We start from the raw sequence: 21,313 nt of genomic DNA on the forward strand, positions 1-21,313 counted from the left end.
AGTCATTATACTTACTGAGCGAGTGCGTTTCTGGGGAGGGCTGGTGGAATGTCCATCCAGTTGTCCATGTTCACCTAGGAACCCAGTCACTTGGTCCAAAAAAGAAGTTACATCTAACTGATGCCATTCCACTAGTTTCTGCCCTGTTAAAAATAGCAATAAATTGTACTTCAGTCATTGAAATCTTAAATCACCAATATCACCACAGATGTTACTTTACATTCTTAATTATTCTTAATGATTCTGCAGAAGCAAGCAGCATTGTGAACAAGTCACAAGAAATAAATAACTATTTTTTTTAAACCTAAGTATCACAATAACCAACTATGTTAAAATGAATTTAAAATAACATGGACAAAGCAAATGTGAACACTAAATTTAACACTAAATGTAAACACTAAACCTATTGGACCTGATCAGGTTCATCTGATATAGACCGGAAGTATTTATTTATCTATCAAATTTCATCACTGCCCATCTCCCCCAAAAGAGGGACTCTGGGCAGTTTACAATAAAGCTAAAAGATAAAAATACAATAAAAACAAGCTATATTACATAACGTATAAATACAAGTATAAAATATAAAATAGCATCCAAGATGGCAATTAAAAGTTCCGATTTGGACTTATAAATACATGTAGACCACTTTAAGGCACTAGCCACCCCCAGGATTGACTACCCCCCTTCCCACCCCAAGCGAGATGGCAGAGCCAGGTCTTTAACTTCATCCAGAAGGCCAGGAGACAGGGGCCTTGCCTCACCTCTGGGGGAAGAGTGTTCCAAAGGGCAGGGGCCACGGCAGAGAAGGTCCGCTTCCTGAACCCCACCAATCAACGTTTTATCATGGACGGGTCGATGTGATGGGGATAAGATGGTCCCTCAGATATCCTGGTCCCTAGGGCTTTAAACATGATAACCAACACCTTGAATTGGACCCGGAAGCAAACTGGCACCCAATGCAGCTCTCACTGCAAAGGTGTTACATGCACCGTCCTTGGGCCACCCAAGACTGCCCGCGCGGCTGCATTCTGAACCAGCTGTAGCTTCCGGATACCCTTCAAGGGCAGCCCCATGTAGAAGACATCGCAATAGTCTATATGGGAGATGATTAGGGCATGAGTGACTGACTGGAGGGCCTCTCAATCCAGGAAAGGGCATAACTGGCACGAAACACAAAGTTGAGCAAAGGCCCTCCTGGCCACGACTGCCACCTGCTCTTCAAGCAGGTGTCATGAGTCCAGGAGGAAACCCAGTATGACTAATTAGCAAGTTCTGGGAATCTCACAGGCAATCGTGGAAACTATAGACCTTCCTTTGTTAAACTGATGAGAGAGTTAATATGCCTTCAGCAATTTTTCCTTCTTCTTACCTGTCCTAGGGTCCAGGATAGACACATACGGGAAATCTCCCAATTTGTAGAATTGTATATATCTTTGTCCTTCCTCGCTGTCATGGTATACCTATACAATAGAGAAGAAGGTTCTTTTAAAAAGCTTTAAATATTTCAATCTTAAAGCGACTTAGCACTTGTCAACAAAATCTGATTCTGAAGCACAATGTAGTTCATTAATGTAGTTCTACAAAACATAATATAGGTAAGGACAGAGTAAATATCAAACAAATATTGGCTCTGTTTCTAATCTTTTAGTTAAACAAGAAAAAAAAATGCCTTTATACCTGCCAAAAAATGAAGTGTTCCCGGATAATATTTTTTACAGCATCGTTGCTCCAAACATCACGATTGAGACACTGACAGGCAAAATCCTGCACATTCTGAATATTAATCATGAGCCACTTGTTCTGCATTTGACCACACTCCTTGGCCTGAAGACAAAAAGAACATTAAGAACATGAGCCAAAAAAGAAGAGTTTGCAAGAAACAATGCCAGCAATGATGGCTTCTATTTATTGTTCCAGGCTTTTATAAAAACCTCTTTGTATTTGTTAAGTACTATCAAGACTCAACAATTTAATACGTGAACAAGCATGACAAGCAGCGTGCAGGGTTAGAAGACTCTGCAGGTCAACTTGTCATATTCAAGATTACATATTGGTAATCTCAAACTGGTGAGTGCTAACATGCCAAAGACAAGAGAGTTAGGAAAATAAACTTTCTTTAATTCCAAAAGTGATTGAAAAAGAAAAATAAATGAATAAAACATTTAGAAGAAAATATGGAATAAGTTGCATTGATCTGATTACAAAGCAAATTATCTGATTCAACAGACAAAACTGGCAGATTAGGATTAAGCTTATTGATAGATTTGCAGTTTGTTGTTCAACTATTCATTTCCTCTAGTTTACCATTCATTCATATATGTTATATTTTGGTATTATTGGTGAACTTTTTGTTGACCAGATTGCAAGTGGGGGAGGTGGCAGGGTTTGAAGTTGCAGGAAGAGATCTTACTGGTTTGAGTCTCAAAGCTGGCATTGCCTGATTGGTTGGTTGCAAGTTAATGTAGGAGTTTGATCAAGAATGTAATTCTGATCGCTGAATTGTCATACCTGTTGAAAAAAAGAGTGCTATATCAAAAATTGGAATGCTCATATTTGCTAAATAACTAGGAGAAAAGTGTGTGGGATTTCCTTAAAGGAAATTTACTCATGAGTTTATTTATGAAAGGAAACACAGATTCATGAGTAACCCTGTTGACTTTGCATATTGGAAAATGAGATTTCACTTTTTAAAAGTGAAATATCTGATCCATTGGCCACTGAATGAGCAACACAATGGACATAGAAGCACTCACCTATATTGAAATAACGCAATATAGAACACAGCTTGTACCAGTATTTTACAACAAAACAGCTTTCTCAGGTCAACCACTAAAACAATATTCTAGTGGAGACGTTTCAGTGCCAAATAGATATACATAGGTTGATTTATTACTGGAAGAAAAGATAATTTGAATAGCCACTTTGATTGAAAGATGAAATCTATATAATCGTATAATAATCTTATATATTATTTTGTTTTTGAAAAATTTACAAGTAAATATGTATAAATTGTATGTACACTCCCAGTTCAAACTTTATTTTATAATTATATTCTGTAATACTTTTGCAAGACCCAAGTACCAATGAGATCCTTTCTTTCACTCACAGAAAAAATGTGCACAAAAAAAAAGTCTGGGATTTTGAAAGTAGGGTTTTCAGTTTTATACTTGATCTTTTAGGTTGAGATGATAAAAACCAAGTATTTATTAGTTTGACAGTCTTTTGTTTAAAGTATTTTAATTATTTAATGGGGCTCATTATATCTGTTTTTGTATTTTGACAACCAATTAAGCATTTAAATAGAATTTACAGATGGCAAGACATAGTATAAATTAAATAAAAACCATTGTGAAAGTTACTGTTAATTAATTTTATTAATTATTTCAATGTGCTATTATATATGCAAACTGGTATCCTAATCTGTTTTATTTTTTTGGTGATGGAAAAATGACCATTCTACATTTAAAGATATGTTAATAAACTCTTTTCTTGAATTATAAAATGGAAATATCAGTGATTTTGTTCTGGATTGGAGATGTATATTTTTCAGGTATAAATAATTTGCTATGATAATTAAAATGCCAATATGCAAGAAACTACTTGAACATCTGAGAAAATATTTTAAGAGAATTGCATCACAATAGATAATTGCATCAGGATTACAATATATTGATCTGGGATGTTAATCAACTGACCAATTGCTGGAGTAAAGCAACACCATAATCTTAAAAGGTCTGATCTTCTCTATTAGTTAACTAGTAAACTGTATGATAAATGCATTGTTATAACACAACCATAATAAAATCTAGCAAATCTCAGAAATGTACATGATATTGACTAAAAATTATCTTTAATTTCATGACTTGTCTTAAAATTATAAACCTTACTTGATTTAGTAAATGCACTGCCTCACTATGGATACTTAACATTGTTAAGATGGTTGATTCTTTTTTTATGTTTGAATTTGACATATGAATTCAGGATAACTAATCTTGCCTATAAAATTTATAGTAGACTAAGTTATGGAATATGACACAAACAAGAAGTGAAAAATGTTCTGTTTATCTAAGATAGCTGCAGCATTCAAAGAACTCAGTGCACATTTTATAGGGCTCTGCCATACTTTGGAAATAATTCAGGGAAGATGCTTCAGAATGTGCAGGGGAACAAACAATGCTCAGTTGCAATTCTTAAAGCAGCCCTGCCTTTTTCTGGGACTGTGCAGCAACTGCATTGTCCTATTTTTTGCTGCATGGAAACTAAATGAAACAAATGACTTTTATATCTACCTTTCTTTCCTGCACTGCAGTATTATTTATATATTTCCACTTGTCTGGCTTTACTATATACATAAAGCTAAGTGTAAATCTGTCAAATGAAAATAATACTTTTTAGAAGAAACAGAAGGACTAATAAATAGCAGTAATGAATAAATATCAATAATGCTAAAGTAATTGTAGAATTTCAGCCTCCATATTCAAGCTAAATTTCTGTTGGAGAGCAAAATGTATAGATTTCCACATTTGTCTATAACTCAAGAAAACTGGAAAGGTGTGTGCGGGGAGAATAAGAGCATGATTATTCAACATGTTTTTCTTTCCTATAAAAACTTTATAACAGGGATGAGAAGTTGAATTTGCTGCCTGCCACACAAAAACACTGAATGGGTGGTATCTGATCATACAGTAGGACTTTGGGGAGTGGGAACCTCTCCCTCAAAGCTCTGCCCCCATCGCCCATTAGACATCTTTCCTTTGTTCTGATTGAGGTTGGAAATGATAAGTCCTCTCTTCCTGCTCATAAGGGAAGGCACGGAGTGATCCTCATTTTCCTCTGTGCATGAAAGTGAGGAGGCCTTTAGAGCAAGGCCTTGCTTGAAATCCTGACAGCTGCATGGAGAAGCCTGACAGCTGCATTAAATATACAACCTGGAGTTTAGAGCTTAATGCAAATATTTTAGTTGAACTTGGAAGGCAAATGAGGATTCTACTTCTTCTTTTTCACACTGGTTAAAACAAACCAAATTGTGTGCCATAAATGTATTTTTTAATAAACTCTTACATGGTTGCATTTTCACACAAATTAAATTTTTAATTGTATGTAGGATAACAATGATGAACAGATTTATACTGACCAAGCTTGAAATCTGTTCCCTACTGCCCTGGAAAAAATTATTGAAAGCTTAATAAGCCGAACACTACTGCAGTAACTGCTGACATATATTTAAACCAGACTGGACTCTAAAAGAACACAGGATCTTTATGGTCTTAAACCACAATTTATGGCTTCTCAAACTGTTCATGCACTCTTAACGTACAGAAAACTCTCCACATAATAATGGTCTAGTGTGATAAGCTTTATGTTGGAGAAGGGAATGTCTGTAAAAATACAACTTCTTGTACGCAATAACATATTATTTTCCAGACAACTTGCAGAACAAATAATGAAGGAAGAGTGAAGGGTTTGAGAGGAAAGAGAAGACTGAAAAGGGAATGTATTAATTTGTGTACAGATGAGGTGGAAGCTAGGACAGTTTGCAACGTTAGAAAGTTATGAGGAGGTATAATGAATGGTGCTGGTATAAAGATTCCTTCCCTTTTCGCTTACCTCCTGCTATTTTGTTTACTACTTGCTACTTTTCTTCTGCACTTTGCATAAAGTTGCTTAATCTGAAAGGGAACAAAGTGATGGGTATGCATGTATGCGTGTATGTGGAGAAGAAGGTCCATTTCAGTAAGTTCCTATATCTAACGTTTTTAATGGTAAGTTACAAAATCGTTAGAGATTGCATATTTTAAAATAAAGAAAACAGTTTAAATTTAGTGTCAATTCCATTCTACGAAAATTTAACTCATGAAGTAAACAGACTGAAAATTCTGTGCTTATGTGAATTCAAACCCCATCTTATTATATAAAACAAAGAACAAAAACAATTCTGCCTTAAGGTACTAAGAAGGTGATAAAATATGTTAATAGTGGAGATAATGCAGAACAGAAACATTTAAATTAAAGAAAGCTCAATATAATTAGTTATAGAAAATTTGTGAGCCCAATAAACACATAAAAGTATACACAGATATTTACTTAGAAAAGAAAGAAGCAACGTAGAGGTAGCGAGAGAGATTTTTCTAATACTTCACTGAAAAACACTGAGGAGGAAACTAGCGCCACTGTGGACTTAGGGTATGCTTACAGGCAAATAGTACACTGTGTCTAGGACAAACAATCAGTCCAATCTTGATAGGAGAAATAACTTTGAAAGTGACTTCAAATGAAATATAGAAAAGATATAAAAATAAGCCTGATATATTTTCACATATAAATGATGCACAAAATGTATTACTTTTGAATAAATTTATTTCCACTTCCTTATTGCTACAACAAGAAAACTGTTGCAAGGGGGTGGGGATGGGGAATCAGATATTTCTGTCATGACCTTTTCTGCAAACTCTACTCCAGAAGTTTTTAATTTTTTTCAATAGGTTCATTTAGTATATATTAACACCAAGAAATATAAAGAATAGTTTAAATATTATTAGTAATTTAGCAAACTATTAATCTTCTTCAATTAGCTAAGTCCAAAGCTGCAGTTCCAAGTTTACTAACCAAATAGTTAACACTGAACAATCAAAGATTCAATATTCTGTTTTATACTGATCATTGACTATTCTAGTCCACTACTCCTTACTTTGGCCATACTTTTCTCCAGGGTTTCCAGCAAAAATCTTTCTCAGTCATGGCATACTAGAGACCGCCTCAATTTTCTCAATAAAGAACGCAACCTGGCATATTATATGGTATTGAATAATAATTCTTCCTACAAATGAACACAGCAATGGACTAATGAATATGATCAAGAAGCCACTTCCTCAAATGATTTTATTAATTAGAAGCAACATCTTACACTGAAGAAATAAAAAGGCAGATTGCTGGAATTGTTTATACACATTATCATGACACAGTTTACACATACACATGCATGGCTATACCAAAGCCAATCTAAAACTCAATGCATCAAAATGACCTACTGTTTCAAAGCTTCCTTTGTGCATCAAATCAATTGGAGGCCTGAAGAGATCTGCAAGGGTGGTGAGCTTCTTATCTATGGCTCCTCCATTTCTCAATTCTTGCTCCTGCCGAACTGTACAGCCCCAAAAGAAAAAAAAAAAGGAGGAAGACAAAATGTTCACAAGAGCAGGCTCAGTTACTTTCATCAACTACAAAGTACATTCCTAACATGATTAGCTTAAAACAACTTTCTACTAAATATCTTTTGGTAATAGCCATTACACGTTTATACATTTTAGGCATGAAAGCCAGCTGGGTGACTTTGGGTCAGTCACTCTCAGCCCATGATTGTTGGGGGGAAAATAGAAGGAAGGAGTATTAGGTATGTTCACCACCTTGAGCTATATATAAAAAAGGTGGTATAAAATCATCATCATCATCATCATCATCATCATCACCATCATCATCATCCAATAGTCCAGTAATAGATAATCTGTTCCTAAATTTATGATTTAAATATTGCAGAATTACAGCTTTTGGCCTACTGGCAAAGACTTTTTTGTTCCCCTCCTTTAGTATCAAAGCAATGTGTTAATACATATAATATCAACCAGCTCTTTTTAATACTTATAATTAAAGTATTCTTTGTTTCCAAAAAGTGAGGTATGAACAGAAAATTTCTGTAATATATAGTTTTTAATCCTTTCATCCAATTTTTGCCTCCTTCATCTGTTCCTTTTATCTATATATAAGTTGTAGTCTAACCTTGTTGCAATTGTTCTATTGCTTTCCTTTCACTATAAATACTCTCTTGTTACAGGGTTACCTAATACGCTTCCATAACTATGACTGTACATCATGTTTCCTAATGTAATGATTCATTATTTGTGGACTTGCTGTATTATCCAACATGCATTAGTACTATTTATTCCTTCCCTCCCTTAATACTGTCATAAATGTGTTCTTTTTCATCTATTCTATTTAATCCTGTGAAAGTCAATTCATTATTGGGAAATGTAAATTACTTCATTTTTAAAGGAAAAAGGTATAGGACAAGACTGAAACAAAAGCTGCAGTGCAAAACAAACATTTGCATTTTTGCAACTGCTTGTTCAGATTCAGATTCCATTAGAATCTGCTTTTTACCATAACCTGGTTTGGAGGTTGGGTATCGGAACCATTTAAAACGAATAGCAATGGGACAACTACAACATGCTTACAGTTAAGAACTTTCTTTTTAGTGGTTCTCATGCCAAACCCAGTATCACTCCTTAAACTCAAGAGTTTACATTTTGAAGTTATATTGCTATTAGTATTAAGCAATTAAAAATACTGCTACAGATGTTGAATGCTGGTAGTCCTGAACATTACATAGAGGGACCATGAAAATCAGTTTGCGAATATAAGATTACACAAAGTTACTCTGTATATGGTTGAATGCCAAAAAAATTAGGATTAAATAAAACCCAGTTTTCACAGTTGTAGCCCGTTCATAAGCATGGAATAGTTGATGACTTGCTGATTCTTCCTTTACACTGAATCTGAGGCACAAATCTTCTGCATTAATGAAAAGTGGGGTAAATGTTTTCATTCAACATTCAAATTATTTATTAGAAAACTAATGTCTTTTTGCATGTAGCAGAAATTGCTGATCGTAAAATTATACAGAATCTCATAATTTAAATAAAATTAACCAAACTGATTCCAAAGTTATTCATAATCACATGTAATCTTTTGAAATAACTGGATTAAAGATTCTGGTCATTACTGAATTAAATTCTTGGTGATACTCAGTAGTGACAGAAACATAAGACCCCTATCGTCTCCCTAACTTTAAGAGATTTTAATTCTTTCAAAAGTACTAGAATTGATTATTTTGGCCAGGAATTTTTTTTTTTTTGCTTAAACACCTAACAGTCAATAACGCAAGATATGCAGCAATTAAAAAGTGAAGGGTTTTGGTTTTCGTACAGATGTTGGAGAAGGATACAATATGCACATAGGCATTAACTGCATGCCTAGCTTATTCTTGCTCATTAATATTTAATACAAGGCCCCAACAATCTGATATAAAGGTTAAATTGTGGTTTGGTTTATTAACTTGTGAAAGTGCTTCAGATGAAAGAAGCAAAAGGCAAATGTATATTATTCTTTGATTCATGGGGGATATGCAGCAACTGGTGAGGATTATTACTGGCAAAAGGATGTGTGTCAGATTTCTGTCTGGAAACAGCTAAACCAGGTAATTAGTTTTTTAAGTTCTGGTTAGCATTATTTATTGGAATGCAGGTGAGTGGTTAATTTTCTAACAAGGCAACTATATGTAGAGATTTTATGGCAGCAAACTCAATGTTCATATACTTGTACTGTTGCAATGAAAATGGATGGAAAGGGAGTTGGAGGCATGCTGTTTTTGTAAAGATGCGGGTATGCATCTGTAACTCCAGACCTTTTATCAATCTGAGAAATTACTTTTCCAATGTGAAGCCTTACAATACCTTAAATAAGTTAGTTACTACAATTAAACTGGTTCTCAAATCCCAGTCATAATAAAAACTAAACATTAAGGAGGAGGAGCTCAATATCTGGTGACTGCATCCATTCAGTTTTCTTGGCAGTAATACTGAAATGGCTTGCCATTGCTGCCTTTTTTTTTTTTACTTCCCAGTCTAGCCTTTAATTCCTGGAATCAAATGGTATGTACCTTGGATTTCTCTGATTGCACCTACATTTTCCTATGTTGATGTGGAGACTATTCTTACTTCAAAACTATAACTTCATTGGAAAGCAATGTCTTGCACATATGAAAATATAAAGCATTTACCATGTGAAGATAGCCATGGCTTTTAAAATTTTTCATTTTCCTTGCTTGTATTACATAATTTCTTATCACAATGCAATATGAAATTGTTTGAACTCTACCACAGAGCCATTACTAAAAGTTCTAAGGGGCCTATACTATTATCCTTGGACATAAACCATAAAAGAAACCAGAGTTATATGAATATAATTATCCACAGATACCTACTAGTTTCTGTCTGGAAGTCCCGAAAGCCATCAAATATCGAACGAGCTGGTCTGCGTCTTTTTGGTGCTTAATAGGAACAGGGTTTAATAATAGATTAGTAATAAAATTTTATAATATAGTGACATTGTGGATTTGCGGTACTGACCCACGCTCAAGGATGTATGCAATTTCCAGGTCACCAATAAATGCATCATGCTGATTTGTTTCATACATGAACTCATTGGTTCTTACATTTCCATTTCCTGTATGCCTATCTTGATGTATATTTGAACATAAAATATTTACAAGTTGCTATTCCAATCTCAATGGTTCTGAAGCAGTTTATGGCCTCAAAATAAGTAACATTTGCTCCCCAGCCCACCCCAGCCCCCAGTTCAAAAAGCATAAAATGAGGAAGGCTGGAGCAGCAATATCCATCAGCATAATGCAATACAATGGTGAGCCAAAAGTTAAAACAATTAAAAGCCAATTAAAATAAACCAATTGTTACAACTGAACCAAAAACCTGAACTGTGCAGGCCACGTGAACATAAGGAAGGTATGGAGAACTGCCGGTCTGTGATGTAATTATGACTTACAGAACAAACCATCTGGCCCATAATTGCTTTTGTTCTGTTCTACCCCACTAGCCAGTCCCACCCAAAGCAACCCTGCTTGAATTTCTCAGTGGAATGCCTGTTCCTTTTGAATCACAGAATGTAAGGGTTAGGAGGGATCTTGGACATCATCTACTCCAAGCCAGTGCACTTCTACAGCCTTTGCTGCAGGGACATTCCAGGTGGAAAAGCTGCAGTAGTGAAACAGGTTACAATTATCATACAGTCTAAGACAGATTCAAAGTGTTCAAATAGAAGAGCTGGAGAACAAATATTGAGGCTGTTGTACTATTCACCGCTACATCAATGGCTGACATGATTTATTTTAATGCTGTTGTAACTTGCTGACACGTACTTACCCTAGAAAAAATAGTCAATGTCACAGAAAAAATAACTATTTGATAGCCACATTAAATTTGAAATAAAATCTATTATAACCTTCTTAGATGTGGCCACAGAAATATTTATTTATCTCATCCCACTTGCCCTTGTATATATGAACAGGTTTTACATTCTAAATTTGTGTATGCCTAAATGGCTCCCTAGCCATTTAATTTTATTCATGTTGACTCAGAAATAAGCCCCATTAATGCCACTGGAACTTTATAGTACGTATTCAGAGGATAGGTATCTGACAATAGAAAAATGAATTGTGGAGACTCATTGGCATAAGGAGTGGGAGATTAGAATATCTTTGAGTTTGGGTCTTTCAAATTATGCAAGAATGATCCAGCTAATGCTGTCTATTTGGACTTTTCAAAACTCCCTAATAATGTTCCTCACCAGTGAATCTTGAATAAACTCAGGTGTTCTCATGAACTGGAAACTGGCCAAAGAATAGGAAATTGTTGAACTAAATAGACAATTTTCAAACTGGACAGATATTCAGTGGGATCCCAGAGGGATCAGATTTGGTAGAATACTTTCACATTTATTTATAGACAATCAGGAGTTAGAGGTAAACAGGGAGGTAGCCAAGTTTGCTTATAATACCAAACTAATCAGGCTGGTAAAAACAGTGGGATCATGAAGAGCCTCAAGCAAATCTCTTCAAATTATTTGAATATTTATGTTAAATGTGGTTCAAAATGAGAAAGTGCAAAAAGGTGCATTCTGGCACAAGAAATACTAACTTCACCCATGGCGTCACCTATCGCAGTAACTGATCAGGAAAGGGACCATGGAGTCATGAAGAATAGTTCAATTAAAACATCTAGATCAGTGTTTCTCGTGGCTGGCTGGGGCATTCTGGAAGTTGACATCCACACATCTTCAACTTGCCAAGGTTGAGAAACACCGATCTAGATAGCAGCTGCTATAAAAATGGCAACCTGTGTCTGGAATGATAAAGAAGAAAATAATCAGCCAGTATACTATTGCTTTTATAGAAATCCATAGTAAGACCATGCCACAGACAAAAGTGGATACAAAATAGACATTTTGGCTGGTTGGCAAGACAAAAAACTGTGTTCTTAACTAGTCTCTTACAAGATTTTTGCAGCTGAAGTGCTTTTCACCACTCACTGGACCACTTACAAAACAAATCCCAGTGGATTTTATTTCTTCTTTAAATACAGGTGAAGAACAGGGTAAGGAAAGTCCCTTATTTTTAAGGTATGAAAGATTAGTCATCTTTCAGACTCATATCTGATGGGTAAGCAATATGTGTAGCAATATGACTCCCATCATTCTCAGCCAGTATTAATGTAAGTTGCAGAAAAACAGTGTGAAAACAATTAGGATGGATAAGTATATGGTGGAAAAGGAGAATGTGGAGAGAGAAGCAGCAATGGAGACTGATTTGTTTGGATGCTGGTGTCATGTTGCCTGGATGGAAGATTTGGTCTAGCTGGAGATTGCTTCTGAGCTGAGATAAAATAATGCCTGAAGCAGATTCCATATTGCTACACTGAGCTGTATGTTCAATGTCAGGGCTCCCATAACCGTTTGACTCATCCTCTAGATTTGCAGCAAGATGGTGGACTGAGACACAGATTCATGGTGGCTTCATCCAAAAGTCAAATCTGTTTGGCATAGTGAAGGACTCTGTGTGTTGTAGTAAAATTACTGTTCCTAGAGAAAACAAAGGATGTAGCCATCCTTGGAATTTCAGACTCATTCCCAGGGTAGAACAGGAGCCACAAAAATGTACCTAGAGCTTATAGAGGGTGAGTGGGGAGCCCAGAGGTAGAAATTTCTGCCAATTCTTCTACCTTTGTGGTCCAGAAGATGCAATAGGAACTGCTACATGGCTGCAGTTGGGTTGGGACAGTGGAAGAAAGACCAATATGTCATGTTAAGGAGACCAGGACTGGAGAAAAAGAGGCTAAAGAGGCCTGGCTTTATAAAAGGCCTTGGCTTCATTGCTGACCAGTCTGGGGGCATTGGGGGGTTGTCTGGCAATGAAGAGGGTCCTGAAGTCATTGTGCCACCTAAAACAGAAATACCTCCTGTGGGGTAGGCTATGGACTCTGAGCAAAGCTACCCCCAGGTGGAAACAGGTTTGATAGCAGAGAAGCTCCTAGCTGTTATGCAAGGACAGGTGCAGGACTGCTCTCCTGCTGGGCATTGTGAGAATGTGCTCAGTTGTGGGAAACCCTATGGGCTGGAATTGGTGGTAGAAAAGGTGGTTGCAATTGGGGATTGAAGGAAGACTGCTTGTAATGGCAGTGCCATATTGCTGGCCTGTGGGCTTGTTTAGTATGTTGGTTGTTGCAGATATTACTGAAGGTTAGCAATTAGACGTTGGGGGACCTTATTTGTAGCTCAAGTGTGATGGATCAAAAGACATACAGTGGGGGAAATCAATTGTGCTGTTACAGGATGAAGGTGGTTATTTATTTAATTATTAAATTTCTCCACCACCCATCTCCTGCAACGACGACTCTGGGCGGTTTACAATGAATAAAAAAAATAAGAGTTCATTATAAAATATAAATATAGATAAATATAAATATATAAAATATAAAATATGAAGTCCAAGATGGTCTTAATGGAATTTACCAGGGCCACATCACGATACCAGCCACCTCCATGATTAACCCTCCTCGCCCCAAGAGAGGTGGCACAGCCGGTAACTCCCTTTCTGAAGGCCAGGAGAGTGGGGGCCTGCCTCACCTCTGGGGGTAAATTATTCCAAGGGCAGGGGCCACAGCAAAGAAGGCCCTCCTTCTTATCAATAGTAAGGTTATCAATCATCTCCTCTTATGGACCAACTGCATCATCTGTGAGTCCAGGTGGCCACACTGTTGAGAAGAGATTGCCAGGCACTGAGGAGACTGGTACACTAGCAGGATCCCTAGTTTGTCTCTATGGCCAGCTAACAAACAGACACTCATACTGGTCCTCAAGATCAGGACCCATTCTTATACCAAGAATGTTCATTAGGATCAATTCCTTCCCCAGCCTTAGCACTGAGCCTGCTGCAAGACTCAAAATTCAGTCAAACAGGTCTCTGACAAGGTGACATCACTTTCTTTGCCCAAGCAGATCTTGGTAATACATGCCGGATTTCCTTGCTTTTCCATTACCAAATTGTGAATATATGTGGCCTTACTGCAGATAGTCCTGGGATTTACATTTGACAGCCTGAGACCAAGTCTCATTTTTTAAAAGATGCTATTTCTTATATTTTTATTTACAATTGTTTATACTTAGTAAGCTTGTTTGGTAGCACTGTCTCCTTGGAGAAATGTTATAAATAACTGCAATAAACAGATACAGTAGTGTGGCATTATATTTCTTTAATTTCAGGCTCATCCTGTGGCAATTGTTAAATGACTGCATAGAGGCTCTGTTATGGCCTAATTGTTTGCTATGGAAGGCAAGAGCTCCTCAAAAAAAAAATGTAAGTGATGCTATGGAGGAAATATGTGTAAGAGACAACTGATGATGAGCATGAATGAATGACATAATGAAATTGTGATAATTTTGAGAAAGAAGAATGTGTAATGATTCTGTTCCAACTTGTTATTACCATGCACTCCTGAAAAGAATACCCCAAAGATATGTGGCTCTTTGTACCCTGGTGGAAAGATGCCAGCACAGAAAAGGCTTTTTATCCCCATATTTTTCATACCGACAGAGTGCAGCATATGCTATAGGCTATCAGGAAATACATGCTCAAAACAGCTATAAAATCCATTCCATTCTGACATGTTATTTTGTGTCTTGACTGCACGAAGGTATAACATATTGCTTTATCTGGTCATAGTCTCCCTCTGTAGATTGAATCCTGTAGCATGATCAGAGATAATTTTTAAATGTAAGTCCAAGACCCACTTATGATAATAAACAGGAAGACTCCCAAATGTACCAGGGCTGATTTACCATACTTTGAGGGCATACGGACTATCATCTACAGATCCAGATAAAAAATCACTGTACATAACAGAAATATACAGCGTATTAAACAGAATGTTATTAGAGATTACTACTACAGTGATATTAATACTCCTCTGCTTCAACTCATTTACAAAATAAAAGTAGTAACAGTAATGAACTAGTAAAAAATAATAGCAGAATATATGATATATCAAAATATATTAGGGGTACTAATTAAGAAAAGTTGCCTGTTATGTATATTCTTCAGTATTGTAAGATTCCATCATCCGATTGTGACTACAGTGAATAATGGCAACTGAGGGATTTTGGCAACGTTTCTGTTTGTTCTTTGAAGATCAAATGTACACATAAAAAAGAAACTTACCACCAAATAAGGGTTCTGGTTCTACCAGAATTTCTTGTTTTTGAGGAATTGGTGCCCTCACTTCATCTCTACAAAGACAAAAACACATAATGGCTTGAAAATTTCAGTATTATTTGGGCAAGAGGAAAATCAGTTCTTCACACCCATAGCTGAATTCACGCAATATAGCATGTCAGGTGTGGCTCTTTTGGTATAAACTACCCTACTGGAATTCCTGGTAGATGACAAAATACACATGTTCTCTAGCACAGGGGTCCCCAACTCCCGGGCTGTGGACCGGTACCGGTCCATGGCCTGTTAGGAACCGGGCTGCAAAGCAGGAGGTGAGTGGTGGGCGAGCGAGTGAATTTACAGCCTGAGTGTTTACAGCCACTCCCCATCGCTCACATTACCGCCTGAGCTCCGCCTCCTGTCAGAGAAAGCAAGCCCATTGGCTACTCTCTCCAAACGGCACAAAGAAAAAAGAATAAAAGGTCAGGAAAAAGGAAGCGCTTGAATCATCCCGAAACCATCCCCCCCCCCCCGGTCTGCGGAAAAATTGTCTTCCATGAAACCGGTCCCTGGTGCCAAACAGGTTGGGAACCACTGCTCTAGCACACATAAATGGATTCTGTATAGAAATTGAAGACATATAATACAGGCAGTCTGTCAAGAGGGCTTTATTCCTTAAAGCAGATCCTTACACAGCAATTCATACAAAGTTTATAAGCTAAACTAGATAACATCTAAACCAAATAGAAATAAGGATTCCGAACATTAGTAATATTTATACATGCTAGTATATATATTTTAAGGAATTCAGCATTCTGAAATAAATTTAGTTGATTACCAGATGTTCAGTATATTTTGTGTATAACTGTAATAATAGCATTATGAAATCCATCCCCAGTAATGAGACATGTTGCATATTTATTTGTATATCATGTTTTCTTACAGAAGTTCAAAATGGTTACATACACAAGGAAATAAACTGCTACTGATTTTTTCACATCAGAAAGAAATCCAGTTAGACCCAAATGGGAACTAATGCAAATTTTTAATAACAATGTATTATTTATTTAATCTACATACTAACCAAAAACTAAACAGATACCTCAGCACTACTCAAGCCTTTTCTTTTCAAATCAAACATTATTTCATAAAACAACATCAGCCAGATGATTATCATGCATTCACAACTATTACAAAGAACAAGAAAAGAAAGAATGCAGTGAAATTGCTCTTGTGATTACACAGAAGGAAAAAGTGTTCAAATCTAGTTTTTACCATTTTACGTCATGTACAAGATAAAATTTCCTGACACGTTTGCACACTTTCATCTTAATAAAGGTGAAGAACTTCTAAAAAGGTAATGGAAGAATCAACCTGCCTACATTTTCTTGCAAAATGATAAAATCAGTTCTTAAACCAGTATTCACTGGAAAGCACATAAACCAGCAGTCATTGACAAATGGCTCTTTCTCAATGAGCAGCAAGCAGTTGTTGGGAATTCCAGGGGCATCAGTTTCATTTCTGCAGTTTCAACTAAAACAATTTTTCAATGCTTCTAGACTGGCTGTGAGAGCCATTCTTGAATCTAACAATATATGCAGGTGCTATGCATTTACATGTTTTTTAATAGAGCAAATGAGGGAGGAGAGGTGTTGTGGAAACCAAATAATCCAAAAAAAAAGGAGACAAGGTATCACTTCTAAATGGGAGTGGAAATACTAGGCAAATGGAATACTGGAATGTTATTACACAAAATAAAGATGAGCTACAATCAGCTGCAATGGCATTAAAAGTCTATTTTCAACATTGGCATTTGCGGCAGGGGAAGAATATATAAAATCATAAATAAATCAAACACCAACATAAATTATCAGGAAGAAAGGAAATTTATAATAGAATGCAATTCCCTTATTAAGTTTTTGTTTTGCATTCCACCAGCAATTCCATAAAAATAGTCTTATTTTTTAATTAAAAATTATTAAATAATTTTTAAAGCCCCCCCCACCAAAGAATCCATAAAATCTGCTTCCTCTAACACCCTCTGTAACTGAAGCCCTAGCACCTTCTCCAAAACCTTCCAAAGAGAAGGGAAGGTTGGAGTTCAACCAGTAGTTGTATGACATGGCTGGATCAAGACAGTCTTTTTAGAAAGGGACATATCCCTGCTTCCTCCAAGACTGAAGGCATCACTCCTTTCCGCAGAAAAGCATAATCTATCTCTCAGATCCAGCCACACAAATCCCGCCCAGCTACATATATCAGTCAGGTGGGGAATGGCAGAACTAATGCTGCAGGTTTATTTACTTCCTCAGTCTCCAGAAATTCAAAAGAATCCAGATAGACTAGCAAGGTGTTGCCTGAATCATCTTGCTAGAATAATTACATTATTCTCTGTTAATTTTGTTAATTGGTAGTGGTAACACAGGTCTCACAAAGGAGCTTTGATTTAAAAGTATTGATGGTTAAATAGATGCCTACAGCAACAATAGAATGGAAGCAGCTGAATAAAAAAAACTAAGGACTTAAAAGCAAAAATATCTGAAATACATGTACAGATGTCAAAGATAATTATTCATCCTATTTACAAAACTACATACTCTGTATGCGGTCGCAGGTTTGATACACTTGCAGAACTAGTACTGGGTTCTTCAGCAATTCCTCCACCATCAAGGAACATAGTGACAGCCATTTCCAGATTATTGTTGCATGCTTCAAGCATATGCTTGCCTACACTTTCACTGGCACCTATAACACAATGAAAACCATATTAAGTTTCAACTAAAGCTTTAAAAGACAGAGAATAGTACATATTAATTCAAAGTTAATATAATGTATTCTTACAATAGACTAAATATATATAGTTTTATATTTTAAAAAATTGACACAACCCAGTCATATTAATAAGACAGATGTTTTGCCAACCGAAGTGAGTATTTGTAGCCCAGAGTTGAACTGTGGAGTCCTAGGTGCTCTCTGAGCCTTGTTTCATTGCCAGAATAGGCAACATCTTCAGTGCGAAGAGGGAGTGGGCCTTACTCTGTTTATATACCATGTTTTGTTTTGTTTTGTGCCTTTGTATCAACTGTGACACCTGATGGTTTATGGACAGGTCCGTACAATTTTCTCTGGCAACTTTACTGAAGTGGTTTGTCTTCTTCTGGGAAGTTTTTTGACTGGGCTGAGAGAGAGAGTGACTGCCTACAGTCACCTATTAGCTTCTGTGTCTAAGGCTAGTCTACAAGATGGGCCTTCTCACTCCTATTATCTTTTCTTTTCTGCATGAAGAAGAGGACTGTCAGTCAATACACATATAAATCTTACCAATAATAGAAAGCATTTCAATAATGTATACTTTTATTTGCCAGACTTTAGTATACTCTGTCACTATCTCCTCTCACACATCCTTTGCTAATTACATAGGACTCAGTGGAGTATTCCTATGAGATTTAAAGCAAAAAGAACAATCTATATAATCCAATGAATTCAACAGACCTTTTACTAAAATCTGTAGCACCCATGGAGGACTTTGGGATATATTCATGCCTCATATTATTTTGAACTCTGAAGCAACCAGAAATCACACAAGAAAGTTGAGTAGTTTCCACCTGCTTCAAAGTTTGACATTGCTTAAGTTCCATGCCATATTCTTAAAGCATGAAAAAGGAGGTCTCAATACAGTTAAATAATCAGTAATGACTATAGACAATAGCTTAGGGAACAAGCTATGTTAAAAACTGTGGTCTATGATTCCACTTCCCTTTCATCCAACTACCAAAAAGAAGGTAGACTATGTGATGCTCTCCAGTTGCTGGACTACAGCACTCACAATCCCTTGCCATGAGCTATGCAAAACTTCATGTTGCTTTTCCTGACATTCAGTAACGTGGTATGGACAAGCAAAACACCTTCCTCTTGGCTTTTCTTCTTTCTCAACAAAATATCAGACAGAACAATTAGAAATTACTGGAGGAGAAAATTCTGTTTACTCCTCTATGTAATCAAAACAACTGTTTGAGCAAATCGGTATCCATAATAAAGAAGCATTTATATTCCTGGAAGAGAAGGACCTCTAGATCTATATTAAATTATATCTGAAAAATTAAAGATTTAGCATGTTGTTCTCCTTTCCATTAACTACTGCAGTTAAACCTAGTACATTTTTCTCAGAAATAATGGGATAACAGAAATACATAGCATTTGGACTACCTCAAACTTAATTGTAGTCCTTGGGACTACAGTTACATTTCACATCATACATCATCTGAAATAGATGTAACAGGCTTTATATCTACACAGTCATTCATGTTACTTTTGAAAACACATGCATGAAATAACATCTATTACATTTAACTAAATTAATCTAATTAAGATTTTTTTAAATTTTTAAAAAAGAACCATGTCATATACTTCTAGTAGCAGAAGGCTCAATGAATATGAGAATATAGATGGACTTATGCCATCCAACTAAGAATTCTTTCCAGAAGATCATTTCTCAAGCAAGCATAACAGGTACTGTATCATTAAGCAAACTGCAATATATATTTGCCTTAATTCTTTACATCTGGTTCCTAAAAAATGGAAGTGTTTTCACTTTTACTTATTAAACCACAGCACATAATTAACGAATTCTGCAGACTGAGTAAAAGATTACTATATGAAGTTACAGAATTCAGAAACATATCAGTACTTGCCTTGGGACTGATGACTACTTAGTGTTCGCTAAAATACACATGAGGATAACTAACTGGCCACAAGTCTCAGGAAGGAGAATCCAGTGTTAGGGCTTCATGAACTTAGAAATTCCTAAATCGTAAGTAGAAAAGAGCCAGTTTGGTCTAGTGGTTAAGGTGCTGGGCTAGAAACCAGAAGTCTGTGAGTTCTAGTCCCGCCTTAGGCATGAAAGTTGGCTGGTTGACTTTGGGCCAGTCACTCCCTCTCAACCCAACTCACTTCACAGGATTGTTGTTGTGGGGAAAATAGGAGGAGGAAGGAGTATTAGGTAAGTTTGCTGCCTTGAGTTATTTATAAAAATAATAAAGGCAGGATAAAAATTAAATAAATAAATAAAAGTATTGTGTGCATTGGGAACTACTGGAGGATCTCAGAGTGACTTGATGCAGATTGGAGTTATCACAAGAGGAATTTGGGTAATCTAAAACTACAGAGTGGCAATTCAGTTAGACCATCCGATTTCATAAATTGGCCTAGACACATCAGCAACATCAAAACCTCTTCAAATGTGTTCTGAATGACTCCAGAAACATGCACACACACACACACACACACACTCAAGAAATAATTAAAGACAATTCTTAAGGTGGATATTATTAATACAGTGCAAGAAATCAGTGGTTAAGGGCTTAAAGACTACTATACTTCTTATGATGTTAAAATGGTACTAATTCAACAAAATATTATTCCTGTTTACTGGACACTCAGAGAATATTCTTTAAAGAGTTGGCTGTCAATTACATATCTTAGAACTATAAAAACAGTGGGAAGGACACTGAAATTAGCAGAGTAGGTGGTTACAGAACTACTTTCAGTAATCTGAAAATTCCTGGAGGACCAGTAAGGTCCCAGAAGACTGGAGGAGAGAAAATGTAATCTTCATGTTCAAAAAGAGGGATGAGGATAACCCAAGAAAGTATAGACTTGTCTGCTTGACATTTGTATCACGTCAGATCTTCGACAGATTATCAAGCAGCATACCTGTGTGCACTTAGATAGGCCTGCTATAATTAACAGGACCAGCATGAGTTTGTCACAAATTGTGCTAGACTAGCCTTACCATTTTTTTGATAGTTACTAGCTTAGATCAGGGGAATGTCACAGACATTGTGTATTTGGACCTCAGCAAGTGTCTTTAATGAAACTGTAAAATATGGGCTAGACAATGCTATTGCTAGATGGGCTTATAGTGGATCTCTGTATCCACCAAGAATGCTTATTAGTGGCTCCAACCTGAAGGAGAGTATTGAA

The 21,313-nt window shown here is 36.3% G+C and overlaps 1 protein-coding gene across 1 annotated transcript in view; it reads right to left on the reverse strand.

The window, feature by feature from the left end:
- The window catches only part of UBXN7 (UBX domain protein 7), a 43,398-nt gene that overhangs the window by 12,321 nt on the left and 9,764 nt on the right, over positions 1-21,313 (reverse strand). The window contains exons 2-8 of the mRNA XM_063306769.1: positions 17,929-18,076; positions 15,341-15,408; positions 10,037-10,102; positions 7,029-7,141; positions 1,678-1,824; positions 1,370-1,460; positions 16-143 (exon numbers count right to left, since the gene is read on the reverse strand). Coding sequence (XP_063162839.1) covers positions 16-143; positions 1,370-1,460; positions 1,678-1,824; positions 7,029-7,141; positions 10,037-10,102; positions 15,341-15,408; positions 17,929-18,076 — 761 coding nt within the window. The remainder of the gene's footprint in view (positions 1-15; positions 144-1,369; positions 1,461-1,677; positions 1,825-7,028; positions 7,142-10,036; positions 10,103-15,340; positions 15,409-17,928; positions 18,077-21,313) is intronic.

The sequence above is a fragment of the Candoia aspera genome, chromosome 6 (genome assembly GCF_035149785.1).
Source record: "Candoia aspera isolate rCanAsp1 chromosome 6, rCanAsp1.hap2, whole genome shotgun sequence".
Classification (NCBI taxonomy): Eukaryota; Metazoa; Chordata; class Lepidosauria; order Squamata; family Boidae; genus Candoia; species Candoia aspera.